General features: G+C 33.5%; 1 protein-coding gene across 3 annotated transcripts; it reads right to left on the bottom strand.

Annotated features, from left to right (window-relative positions):
• Window positions 1-5,436: 5,436 nt before the first annotated feature.
• On the bottom strand, window positions 5,437-11,004 carry LOC114725710 (hippocampus abundant transcript 1 protein). Of its 3 annotated transcripts, XM_028912248.1 has the most exons (14): window positions 10,803-11,004; window positions 9,725-9,836; window positions 8,909-9,021; window positions 8,582-8,704; window positions 8,281-8,501; window positions 8,102-8,177; window positions 7,803-7,889; window positions 7,599-7,679; window positions 7,177-7,209; window positions 7,045-7,098; window positions 6,892-6,933; window positions 6,721-6,799; window positions 6,564-6,634; window positions 5,437-5,758 (listed from the first exon to the last, which is right to left on the bottom strand). In XM_028912248.1, the coding sequence occupies exons 1-14, from the start codon at window positions 10,974-10,976 to the stop codon at window positions 5,675-5,677; spliced, it is 1,350 nt and encodes a 449-aa protein (XP_028768081.1). In that variant the 5' UTR covers window positions 10,977-11,004; the 3' UTR covers window positions 5,437-5,674. The 3 variants fall into 3 exon arrangements, with proteins under 3 accessions (XP_028768081.1, XP_028768082.1, XP_028768083.1); XM_028912249.1 differs by lacking the exon at window positions 7,177-7,209; XM_028912250.1 differs by lacking the exon at window positions 7,803-7,889.
• Between the last annotated feature and the right edge of the window lie 1,970 nt (window positions 11,005-12,974).

Below are 12,974 nucleotides of genomic sequence, written 5' to 3'. Positions count from 1 at the left end.
TCTATACTTAATACAGGACATAATTTGAGAGTTTATATTTACCCTATATATGAGACTAGTTCATATGTTTATTAATTTATTAATATTCCCTCAACAATAATCAAATAGGAGAGAGAATGAGAAATTAAAGAAGATTATATTAGCTAATTTAACTAACATCTTTAATCTAATTCAAATTAGTTAATTAAGTATTACATTAAAGACTGGAAGAGTATTACTCAGATAATGTGTGTACTACCTCTGGTCCTAAATATAAGAGCTTGTTTGACTTTTATTTTGGTTTTAAATATAAGACCCCAATCTACTTTGTTTTTTATATTTATTTATTTTTTTCAAGATAATCCTTATAATAATGATAGTTCTGGCCAATATATTTAATCAGCTAAGATACTTTAGGAAAAACAATACCTATTTATTACAAATAACTAACTTAACTAATTTTTTTAATATCAAATTAATCAACTAGCTTTTATATTAAGGATTCGGAGATAGTATTTATCAAGTATTGCATGCCTAGCTGGCCCCTTCCTTTTGCTTTTTTAATTTGACATTATTAGTCCATTATTTTTGCGTAAGAGCGAATGAGACACAGAAGAAATAAGACTCAATTCCATGCGTCTTTTTCCAGCATATATATTATAAAACGCTTCAAACTAAACTATACATGCAGACGGACCAACAACACCTTGCTTCTAAGTTGCCAGATCTTTCGTTTTAATGGTTTTGTAGCATAGTAACATGAAAACTCTTAAAGGACACGGTTTTGATCTTCTTTGTAATATGAGACTAGTATTTGCTCTTCTAATTTTATAAAGAAAGTTGCTTTTCCTTTCGATGACATCTTGGCCTCCAAAAATCCTATTCAAACTCTTCAATTCACTAAACTAATTTTGTCACAAAGCTTTTAACAATAATTTATTATTTTCAAAACTAAAAATCACTACTTTAATGTAAAAAAAAAAATCAGTATACCAATTTTAAAGATTATTACATATAATTTTGAAAAACTTGCAATCGAATTCCATAAAAATTAATTTTCAAAACATGATTATAAAAATAATTACAATTAATGTCTAATATTTTTAAACTAATTTTTATCACAATTAAATCTGTGAATATAATTCCTCGTAAAATAAAAATGGGGACTCTGGCGTGAACTAGAAGCATATTATGGACGGCGATTGGTTGGTTTGAACTTTTGATCTTAGCAACCTCTTAGAATTTTGATGCTCGTCCTCAAATTTGTTCATTTATGCACCATGGTCCACTTAATTAGCCTAGATGCTCGAGACCGGCTTTTGTTTTTTAATTAGATTTCTAATGATTTCTTATTTAGATGAAATCAAATATAAAATATTTTTTTTGCCAAATATAAAATAATATTAGTCTTGCAACTTCATTTATGCAATAAATAATATTAACTCTGAGAACTAAAATTTTTTTAAAATTATATTGGATTATTTGTACTGTACATCATCATTTGGATATATAGTTCAGAAAAAAACGTACACATGTTAATGAAGATTTGACACACATCCGATAAAGTTATGGAATTGCGAAGCTTGTTTTGAACTTTCGATCTTAATTACCTCTTTAGAAATTTAGTTTACCTAAGTTTTTTTTTAATTTAAAAAAAAATCCCTATCCTAAGTATAAAATGTTTCATACTTTTGGCCAAAATACTTTAGACTCTGTGTGTGTGTGTGTAAAACAGATACTTCAGACATAAATTGTACGCATACCAATTTGGGATGCTCATCTCTCATACATTACCCCAGCAGCATTTTCAGGGTCAACATGTTAATCGCTTGTTAGTTCGTATTTCATGAATTCTTTCGTAATATCTCTATTTAATGATGCCCTTCGTCATATAAGCTTGGATTCATTACATGTAAAAAGCAGTTACAATTTGTTTGTCACATAGGACACATAAAAAATAGTTAAATTAATTATTTATAATAAATGAGTGTTATTTTTTTTAAAATATTATTATTGATCATGTGTATTAGAATAAAAACTATTTAACATATACAAACATAAACCATGGATTAATTACTAAAAAAACTATAAAAGACAAAATAGATTATGATATATAATATTTATGAATAAATTAAATTTTTAACTAACTCTTGTATTTAAAAATGAAAGTAATACTTCTTTTATTGTCACAAAAAAGCAAAAGGTGTGAAAAATAATAATATGCACTAAAACGAATAACTGTAAAATATTCCCCCTTCAATTTGAAAGGGGAGGAAAGTGATAAATTATGTTGAGTGATGGGATAGCTGCAGTTTCCAGATGAACAAGAAAAAAGGAGAGCGTAACGGAGAATGTAAAGACGAAAGAGGCTTCCTGAGGTTTTGTCTTGTGCCGATTTTCATGAGGTTGCTTTTGTTGAGAGATGGCGGTTGTAATAGTGACGCGTGGAATCGATATGTCGTATGTACAAAACAAAAATACTTTATTATTAATTCTTTAATTAAAATAGAAAAACAAGCGAGGCACATCGCGTGCAGCATAATACTACAAGGGTATATATTAAAAAATGGGAGAATTGTAATTAGGTCCCACTTAAAGGAATTAAATGCAAAAAGATCTCTTAAAATCATGAAATTATTCTAAAGTCCCAAGGGATCTTTTTGCAATAAATTTTATTTGTTTAATTACCAAATTACCCTTCTTCTTTTTAAAACTTTGTATTGATAACTGAAAGAGCAGTGGTTGACAACTCAGAGTGCAAGAATTGACAACTATCGCGGCTGGTTTGACAACACATTTTCTCAGCATATCACACTATAAGTTGTCAAAGCAACCGCGATAGTTGTCAATCCTTGCACTTTCAGTTATTAATCACTGCTCTTTCAGTTGTCAATACAAACTTTTAAAAAAAAAAAAAGGGTAATTTGGTAAGTAAACAAATAAAATTTAATACAAAAATTTTTTTGGGACTTTAAAATAATTTTATGATTTCAAGAGACTTTTTTATATTTAATTCCTTTGAATGGGATCTAATTGCCATTTTCCCTTAAAAAATTCTAAAGGTGTTGCACGCAGGAATGAAAAAAGACTCTACGATATATCTTTATTTATTCTCACCATGTATATAAAATTAAATGAAAGCTACTATCTCCGTTCTTTAATATGATACCCTATTTGATTTTTATTTTGATCCTAAATATAAGATCCCAATCTACTTTGTCTCTCATATTTATACTTTTTTTTTTTTTCTAAAGTAGCTCCTCTAATAATGATAGTTCTAATCAATACACTTAATTAATAAGGATATTTTAGGAAAAACAATACATATTTAAGACAAATAACTAACTCAACTTACTTCTTTAATCTCCTCAAATTAGTCAACTGGCTCTTATAACTAGAATCGGAGGTAGTATTTCAATTTGCAGCACCACCGAAGGCTAAAACAAATGGAGGTTAGATTGAATGAAATCAATTGGGTACCTCTTAAACAAGGCTATAAATTGGAGTGTGGCAGATTGGGTACCTCTTAAACAAGGCTATAAATTGGAGTGTGGCAGACGAATTATTTATTCTCATTGGATGTCCAAGATGACTTGATTTGCATTTATTATATTTTTTTCAAGGGACTTTTTTATATTTAATTCCTTTGATGGGACTGAATTGCCATTTTCCCTTAAAAAATTCTAAAGGTGTTGCACGCAGGAATGAAAAAAGACTCTACGATATATCTTTATTTATTCTCACCATGTATATAAAATTAAATGAAAGCTACTACCTCCGTTCTTTAATATGAAACCCTATTTGATTTTTATTTTGATCCTAAATATAAGATCTCAATCTACTTTGTCTCTTATATTTATTACATTTTTTTTCTAAAGTAGCCTCTAATAATGATAGTTTAATCAATACACTTAATTAATAAGGATATTTTAGGAAAAACAATACATATTTAAGACAAATAACTAACTCAACTTACTTTTTTAATCTCCTCAAATTAGTTAACTGGCTCTTATAACTAGAACCGGAGGTAGTATTTCAATTTGCAGCACCACCGAAGGCTAAAACAAATGGAGGTTAGATTGAATGAAATCAATTGGGTACCTCTTAAACAAGGCTATAAATTGGAGTGTGGCAGACGAATTATTTATTCTCATTGGATGTCCAAGATGACTTGATTTGCATTTATTATATTTCTCTGCATAAACTTGTCGCATGTAGCTTGTGGATGAAACATTATGTACCAAAAAAGTTACTTTACATTTACTATTTTTCTCTATTTGCATGCCATCAGTGTTTTTTTTTTTTTTTTAAGTTTTATGCATGTGCCCTTGCAATCCTGCCTGGACTTGCACAGCAAAGTTATGCACACATGGGCATGCGCACATATTTAAATATATATATGTGCCTCTCAAAGTGATGAAAAATATTATCACTTCATCTGATCCTAAATAACAAGTAATTTTTTATATTAAATATTTTTTAATTGATTTTTTTAATCCCAATTATAATCCTTACCTCTTATTCTCGATACTTTATTTCAAACGGGACTTTTATAAATTGCAATGATCCTTATGCCTCGTTTTTCCGGAGACGAATGTTCTTTTTATCTAGCCATCAATTTACAATACAAGATCGAGCTCTCTTTCTGTACTCGTACTTCTCATTGCCGCTGCTATAAAGATTCTTCATTATTAATATTCAAATGTGTTGTACCACTTTGATATTGCTGATGATGTCTCAACTTTCTTCTGCCGGAGGCCTGAGGCTAATTTGTCTCATATGTTTAGTGGCTGATAGATTAAACCATGTGATCATGAACTGTATGATGTACAATAAAAACGGTGAAATATTTCCTCTGCTTTACTGAGTACGAGAAAGTGTCTGACGGTTCAACTGTTTTCGCTTCTTCCCACCCTGCTTTTCTTTGCAGTTCTCTTCCTTTACAACCCCTTTTCTATTAACTTCTATGGCTTCAGTGACAACGTCCATGTTATTCTTTGTGCTCCAGAGCCGCAACTCGAGCTGAGTGTCAGCTGTTCCCCCTTAAGTTTGGAACTCTTCTCAAATGTTTTTATTTTTTTAGCTTCTTTTCATCATGAGGTTCTATATAAAATAAGTGGCGTTTTGACATCTTATTTGCAAAAATTGGTCTAGTTTTCAATTTTTTAATGATCTTTTTTAAAGACTTTTTACTCTAAATGGTTCAATTTCTTTTTAACTTAGAGTATTAAATTTTTGAAAAAATCATAAAAATTTGAAAACTAAATCATTTTTTATAGATAAGATATCAAAATGTCAATCATTTTATTTAGATTTTAATGATAAAAAAGAAGGTTAAAAAAATCTGAAAAGAGCCTCAAAAGTAAAGGGCAGCTAGGGGATCGTAGACGTTTCTTTTTTTTTTTTAATTTTATTTTGTCGCACTCTTTCTCTTGGGTTAATTGATGGCAGTTTTCATTAGAAAGAAAAAACAAAAGAACTTGCTACCAAACATAAATTGCATGCCCATTGCATTGTTACAAAATATCAAAACACACTGTGATACAAATTACATATTTCAAATTATAATGTTATATACAGGACCAAAAAAAAAAAAGATCTCATAGTTGGTAGATTATCCTTGAACAAGCATTTTGGTGTAGCGCAACATGAAGCACGGAAGGCCTCTACCTTGCATCCAAAACTCATCCCCTTCTCAGACTAAGGGATCCGCGCAGCCTTTACCGCCGACATCAGATGGGTCAACTCGGATCATTATACTCTGTATGAAAGCAATTATCTGCAATCCCACGTGTAGTTTTATTATGTTAGTTACAAAACCAAGAAAATCCGATGAACTATTGGTTTTATTAGACTCGACTCTTATTAGTCCTCACAAAATCTAATGCTACTTCTGTAGACCTATGGTTTCATTTGGTAATAAGTATTAAAAATTAGGAATTGAGATTGGGATTAAGAAAATCTATTAAAAAAATATTTAGCATATGAAATTGTTTGTTATATAGGATTAGTCAAACCCATGTATGTGGAATTGGCGAATACCATGGGGAAAAGGAGTATTCTCCAATCCCACCTCTATGAGTTCGCCTAATCTCATGTAATAAGGAACTACTCATACTAAATACTACCTCCGGTGCTAATTATAAAAGCCAGTTGACTAATTTGAGGAGATTAATGAAGTAAGTTGAATTAGTTATTTGTCCTAAATAGATATTGTCTTTCCTAAAATATCCTTACTAATCAAGTGTATTGATTAGAACTATCATTATTAGAAGGGTTACTTTGGAAAAAATGTATAAATACGAGAGACAAAGTGGATTGGGGTTTTATATTTAGAACCAAAATAAAAGTCAAACAGGGTCTTATATTAAGGACCGGAGGTAGTACTATTTTAATGATTTTTCTCAATTACAATTTCAATCTCTATCCCTCATTTTCAATACTTTATACCAAACGGTACCTATAGTTTAAAAAAAAATCCTGATCATTAGATATATGTCTTGGATCCTAGTTTCATTTTAAATGACCGTAGGAGATAGTTCTCATCAGGATTGGGGAATCTTCGGATGGTTTGATGGTCTTACCATTGCCAGAGCAGCGCACATTATACTAAAGCCAGGAAAATCAAATGGTGCTTTTTCCGACAGGAACAAGGCTGCATACATACGCAAAGTTATCAGTTTCTGACTTTCTGCTACCTGTTTCAAGAACCAGGTATGTCCTACATTGAGCACCTCGTACCTGTCAGTGGACTGAAAATTAATGGAGAAATGATGTTGGCGAAGGAACTAATTCCTGAAAGAGATCCTTGAACCATTCCCTGTATCAATGTGGCCGGTGGCTGGTCATTTTCTGATTCCAAAGATATTCATATCTGAACAAAACCTAAATAAGACGTGTGAAAAGCCGTACCTGTTCCCTGGGCCCAACTTGTTTGGATGCAATGCTACATATCTGTTCAGTGCGAGATACCACTGATCAGTGCTAACTCGTAGGACTAAACCGTATGTATTAAAACAAACCATTTTCCATGGGGTGAGGCCAAATTCAAGTTGAGATACTTACACTTGGGCGAACAACAACTCCAAAAGCAGAGCACATTGCTATGGCATAAGGAACCTGCAAAGTTTATAACTTTCTTGAAAGATTCTTTCGAGTGGATATTGGCAAATACTGAAGTGTTTGAAGAAATATTACCCATGGTGACCACGATACGCTGTAAACCAAGATCTGCATAGTACCATATGTCGTGAACACTCAGTAAACTATTCTTTTTGTTTATGTGACAGATCATAAGATATACTACCTCCGGTCCTTAATATAAAACCCTGTTTGACTTTTATTTTGATCCTAAATATAAGACCCCAATCCACTTTGTCTCTCATATTTATACATTTTTTTTCAAAGTAACCCTTTTAATAATAGTAGTCTTAGTCAATACACTTGATTAGTAAGGATATTTTAGAAAAGACAACACCTATCTAGGACAAATAACTAACTCAACTTACTTCCTTAATCTCATCAAATTAGTCAACTGGCTCTTATAATTAGGACCGGAAGTAGTATTAACTAGCATTGCTTTAAATGAAATTTCGGAGAAAAGAGAGGTCGGAGCATACGTTTATGCAGCCGACCAACAGCCCTGCTGTAAGCAGTTTCTCCTCTCCTAGAGCAGGCACTATTATGGGCATGAGAAGCAGCTGAAGCAATATGCAAACCGTTACCAAACAGAGCAATTGAAAATGGTCACTAGAATATATTCCCTCATGATATTATTAGGTATAAACCGTGGAACAAGACAATGTGGGAGGGGTTGGGAGTACTTGTGTAAGAGTTGCTCCAATGCCACCAATTAGCATCAAATCAGCAAATTGGGTCTTATTGAACTGGAAGCGAGCCTTTAAGTAGTACTGCAGTTGCAGTGGAAAACGTTACATGAAGTACAACATGCTGCATTTGGTCTTTGTTTAGTCTATTTTCCCCTACTTATGATCTCATATAACATTCATAGACTTCATCAGTTTGAACTATCTTCTGCATTAAGTCAAATCCAAACTCTTAAATTGACTATATATGAATATGTAGATCTTCGGCAAAGTAAGAAACGCATTTAACAGTTTACCAGAATCGCCGTCTGCAGCCCTCCATCTGCAAGGCTATTGAAGAACATAACTAGAGCCGCTTGGGAAAATGTGGGACTGCAAAACAGAGTTGTTTGTATTAACAAAACACAGAAAAATGATGTCCTTATCACTTCCCCAGTGAATGTGTGTTCTCACCAAACCGCCTCACGTAACGTACCTACGCTTGAGCAAGCAAATCGCATTCCTTACTGAGGGAAGTCTCTTGAATATTCCGCTTGTTCTTTGTGCCGAATCAGTGATCTCGCGCTCTTCCTTCACATGTGCCTCCTCGCTTTCGTCCAACATTGGCTGTCTCAGACCACTAGCACGAACAGGTACACTTTCCGGCAGGAAAATTCTCATGTACACCACTGCAATCATCGATAGGACCGCAGAAACCTGAACCATTAAAACCGATCAAAGACAGGAATAGCAGCCAGAACAATGTGGCATTCAAAAATCTATTGAGACTATAAAACCTGAAACGTTAGAGCAGTGGAAAGAAAACGTGCAGCTAAGGTTCCACAGACGAAGGCTGCCGAGGCTACACCACCAATAATTCCGAATGCAGATGTCCTTTTGTGCTCTTCAATCTTGTCTGCCTAATCAATTAATAATAACATCAGAGATTAAAACACAATCTGACCATCTCCGAAAAGCACCAAGTGCCGCAGTTCTGAGTGTTCCGCGTCTTTGGGTTCTGTTAATTCGTTTCATTTGATGGGGTTAATTAGAAGACCACCTCTGTTCCTTCATTCATAATCATATTCGGTCGCATGGCATTATAAGATTTAGGAAATACGAACCACATAAGCAAGAGTGAGGCAGTTGACGCTGCCTTCGCCAACCATGGCAGCTACAGTTTTGACCGCATAGTATGCGTAGAAGTAGCTGGTGGCCCTGCTGCACGCCAATATCACTGCCAAATATATGTGACACTATTACTCTTAGTATATCCCATTCATTAAACCTCCAATTACATTTTAAAATAGTGCAAGTTGCTATAAATTAGTATTCAGACTGAATTAAAATTGGAGCGCAGCTTCTTTTTTATTTAAAAAAAAAAACTTAATTTTGGTAAAATTAAATTGGGATGAATAATCAATCAATAATTGGATTCTTTTGTCATCTGTTTTTCTTTGGCTTGACCGGCAAGACAAGGGAATGGGAAAGTCTTGCCGTGTAAGTATAAAAGAGACATCCAAATGACTTCACTGTGGGTAGCAGCAAGCAATAAGGCAGAAGGGAAAAGTATAGGCAGCAACAACAAATGCTGAAATTGAAATTCGTTCGGCCCTTTCATTCGGTTATCAATTTATTGGAAACGACGCAATTGGATTAGTCTTCCAAGGCTTTCATAAATGTGGGCCCACTCTTTCTGTATTTGAGGGCATGATGCACTGCGCCATGTATAAACCTCCGTAACAGCGGAACTACAATATTTTAATGACATGTAGAACTGAAAATTATAAAATGAGATCTTTCGAAATATTTTAACTTTTAAGAGGGATTTTAATAATTTCTATAGGAAAATAATGATATAAATTACGAGTCTGTGAATGCCATAATCACTATTGAGCATATTTAATAGGAATATGAAACATAAGATTTAGTTGAATCACCTAGAGGAATGATTGACACCGTTAGAGGAAGTGTAAGCAAGGCTTTCCTCCCATACTGGTCCGATAAATTTCCCACTAACGGAGTCATCACCACTGCTCCTACTCCCGTCGCCTGCGCCCACATTTAATTTATCATAGACGTCAGTTAAGCGCTACAAGCCACAAAATGCACGGTGGCAAAATCTATAGAGAATATTTTTTATTTTTCATCGTGTTCTTTCTCAAAGTCCAAAATAATCTTAGCTACGTTCTCCTCGTTTTATATATTAAAAAGAGGCAATACATTAATTATTAAAATGAAACGAGGACATATCAGGAACTTAAAAAACAAAAAAAGAAAGTAAAAGCTGGTCAAAAAACAAAAAAAGTAAAAATATCTGCTATGCATGTTAGTTATATTTCTTAGTCAAGGAGTGAAACCTGAAAAGACATAAAAAAAAAAAAACAAGGAAAATAAGGCAACGCACTTTCATCAACATCAAAATGTCACATACTAATAAATGAGGTGGCTAGCCCGTAATTTATGCTCAATGTGGAAGCAGGACTAATGTCATCTAACTAAAGCAATGAAAAGGGCATGTCGTAAACAGTGGTAATTGAGTGAAGAGGCTTGCGCAGTTGATTGAATTTCTTGTAAAAAGGAGTGAGAGGATCACTGAGAGGAACAAGACGATGGCAACGTACAGGAAAGTGGGAAACACGCGCGTGGTTGAGGAAGAAAATCTGTTAGGTTTTGACGTTTAGGTTTGGTATATCCATTTCCAGACTGAACAGTCAACCACGCCATGCTATGTCTTCACCTTCCCTCAAAAAATCAGCTTCATTCTTGATATATAATCCTTCAACGATATATATGCTGTATTATATAATTATAACTCTCCAACATGCATGAATTGATTACCATCAGGAAGTGTGTTGTATTAAGCTGGACTGATAATGCAGAGAGAAGAGCCATGGAAGATATAGGTTTTAACTGGCTACAGAGCGGAGAAAGAGAAGAGGAAGGAGTCATGATGAGAGCTGGTTGATTGATGTACACAGAAGAGAGAGAGAGAGAGAGAGAGAGAGAGAGACTTACGGCTTGCTGGAAGCCGGAGAGGAAAATGGCGAGAGAGCACTGAGGTTGGGAAGGGCAGAGGGCGGCGATGGTGACGTCGGTGATTGCCGGAACGACTATGAAACTGGCAAGGCCGGTGAGGAACACCGTCACAAGCAGATGCCTCAACTCCTTGATGATGCTCTCCATCGCCATTCACTTTAATTTCCACTAAAATCTAACCCGATGACTTATTATATGGTAGGGCGCCTCGGTCTTATATATTACTCAAATAATGGACGCATTTATCAGTTATTGCATGCGTCTCTCTTCTTTGTGCTTTTTTTAACATTTGAGTCCTTTTGTCCTGAGAGTGACAGAATAAGCTAAGATTCCATTGCATTTGTCTTTTTTCAGGATGTTATCCCCAAAAGCTTCCAACTGCAAAGCAAATGAACCAACCAATATATATACTTTGCTTCTAAGTTGCTCTTCCTTTCAATGACGCCTTCTTCTCTTTTTTTTTTCTTTTTTTTGGCCAATCTTTCAATGACGCCTTCAGGTTCTATCAAACTCTTCAATTTACTAAACTAATAATTTTGCCACAAAAAGCTAATCATTAATTATTTTAAAAAATAATTATGATTACTCAGAGTTTAATTGAAAAAACTTACCATCAAACTTAATGAAAATTATAGCCTAGAGTAAGTTTTAAAACATGATTCTAAAATGATTACAATGCCTAAAATTTTTTTAATTAACTTTAATCATATTTTAATCTGAAAATATAATTCCTCATATAAAGTATGGATGCATGAGGCCTGTGGAGTGAACGAGAAGCATAGTTTGGACAGCAATTGGTTGCCAAGTCAAAGGAGGATGCTTCCTTCACGCTGGAATCGGATAATTCTGGTGCTGAACTGCTCATCCTCAAATTTGTTCACATCCTCACACGTGTCTACTATGGTGCACTTATATAATAAATAATATTTAACTTAGAAAACAAAAGCACCTTAAAAATTACCACATCTCATCCTAAATATAAGAGCTAATAGACTAATTTAAGTAGATTAAAAAAATAATTTAAGTTAGTTATTTGTTATAAATAGATATTGCATTTTCTAAAATATCTTTGCTAATCAAGTGTATTGGTTAAAATTATCATTATTAGAAGGATTACTTTAAGAGCAAATGATTACATATGAGAAATAAAATAATTAGAGTTTTATATTTAGGACCAAAATAAAAATAAATGAGATCTTATATTAAAGACCGAAGGTAGTATATTGGATGTTATCATAACATATATATTTTTATATCATTTGGATAGTTAAGGTGCCAAAATTTGACACATATACCATAAAAGTATGAAATGTGCCTTTTGAATTGGGACACTTTTGTTTTCATTTTAAAGACATCTTGAAATTTAGTTTACCTGATTTTTAATTTTTTTGAAAAAAAGAATTCCTTATTTATATCCTAATTATAACATCTTCCAACTACATGATGCATGTTATGGACCAAAAATACACTTGAGACGAGCTTTATAATTAGTAGCCATACCAGTTAGTACCTAGTGCCCTTCGTCGCATAGAACCTTGGATTAACTATATGCAGCAGCTACAATTTGTTTGCGCCCTACATCATATCAATTTTCCTTAACTTTAAATCTGATATCCGTTCATGATTTCTTGAGGAGCACAAAAATTAAAATGGTGGGAAATAGTTTTGAATATGAAAATAATAGAGCACTTTTTTCACTTAAAAATACAAATATTAATATGTAAGAAGAATAATTGTAAAATCTTCCCCCTTCAATTGGAAATGGGTGTAAAATGATTAATTATTTGGTGACTGAGGTGATAGTTGCAGTTTCCAGACGGACAAGGAAAAGGAAGGCAATGGAAACGTACAGACGAAAGAAGCTTCCTGAGGTTTTGTGCTGTGCACAATTTTATGACCTTAGTTTTGTTGGGAGGTGGCGGAGCCATGGAGGTAAGGACGCAAGGAAAAATATTATTTAAAACAAAATAGGGAAGGAAAAAAGGGGGGGGGGGTGCAGCGTAACACTCGAAGGGCATATTAAAAAATTCCAAAGGTGTTGCTCCCAAAAAGGGCATTGGGGACCACGCAATATACTTCTTCTAATTCTTATTATAAAAAGCCACCAACTAATATGTACTCTTCTTGCCGCTAACCAATATATCATCCAGT

The sequence above is a fragment of the Neltuma alba genome, unplaced genomic scaffold (assembly GCF_004799145.2).
Source record: "Neltuma alba isolate B1F8T4 unplaced genomic scaffold, ASM479914v2 tig00012263_pilon, whole genome shotgun sequence".
Lineage (NCBI taxonomy): Eukaryota > Viridiplantae > Streptophyta > Magnoliopsida > Fabales > Fabaceae > Neltuma > Neltuma alba.
Note: the sequence above shows the minus strand (reverse complement) of the source record. Positions and strands in the feature narration are given on the sequence as shown.

Coding starts and splice junctions, on each gene's coding strand:
- LOC114725710 (XM_028912248.1), bottom strand. CDS start 10,976: ATGGCGATGGAGAGCATCATCAAGGAGTTGAGGCATCTGCTTGTGACG. Junction 7,210..7,598: donor TGTTGGTCGGCTGCATAAAC/GTATGCTCCGAC, acceptor GGTACTATGCAG/ATCTTGGTTTACAGCGTATC. Junction 6,800..6,891: donor AAGTTGGGCCCAGGGAACAG/GTACGGCTTTTC, acceptor ACATTGATACAG/GGAATGGTTCAAGGATCTCT.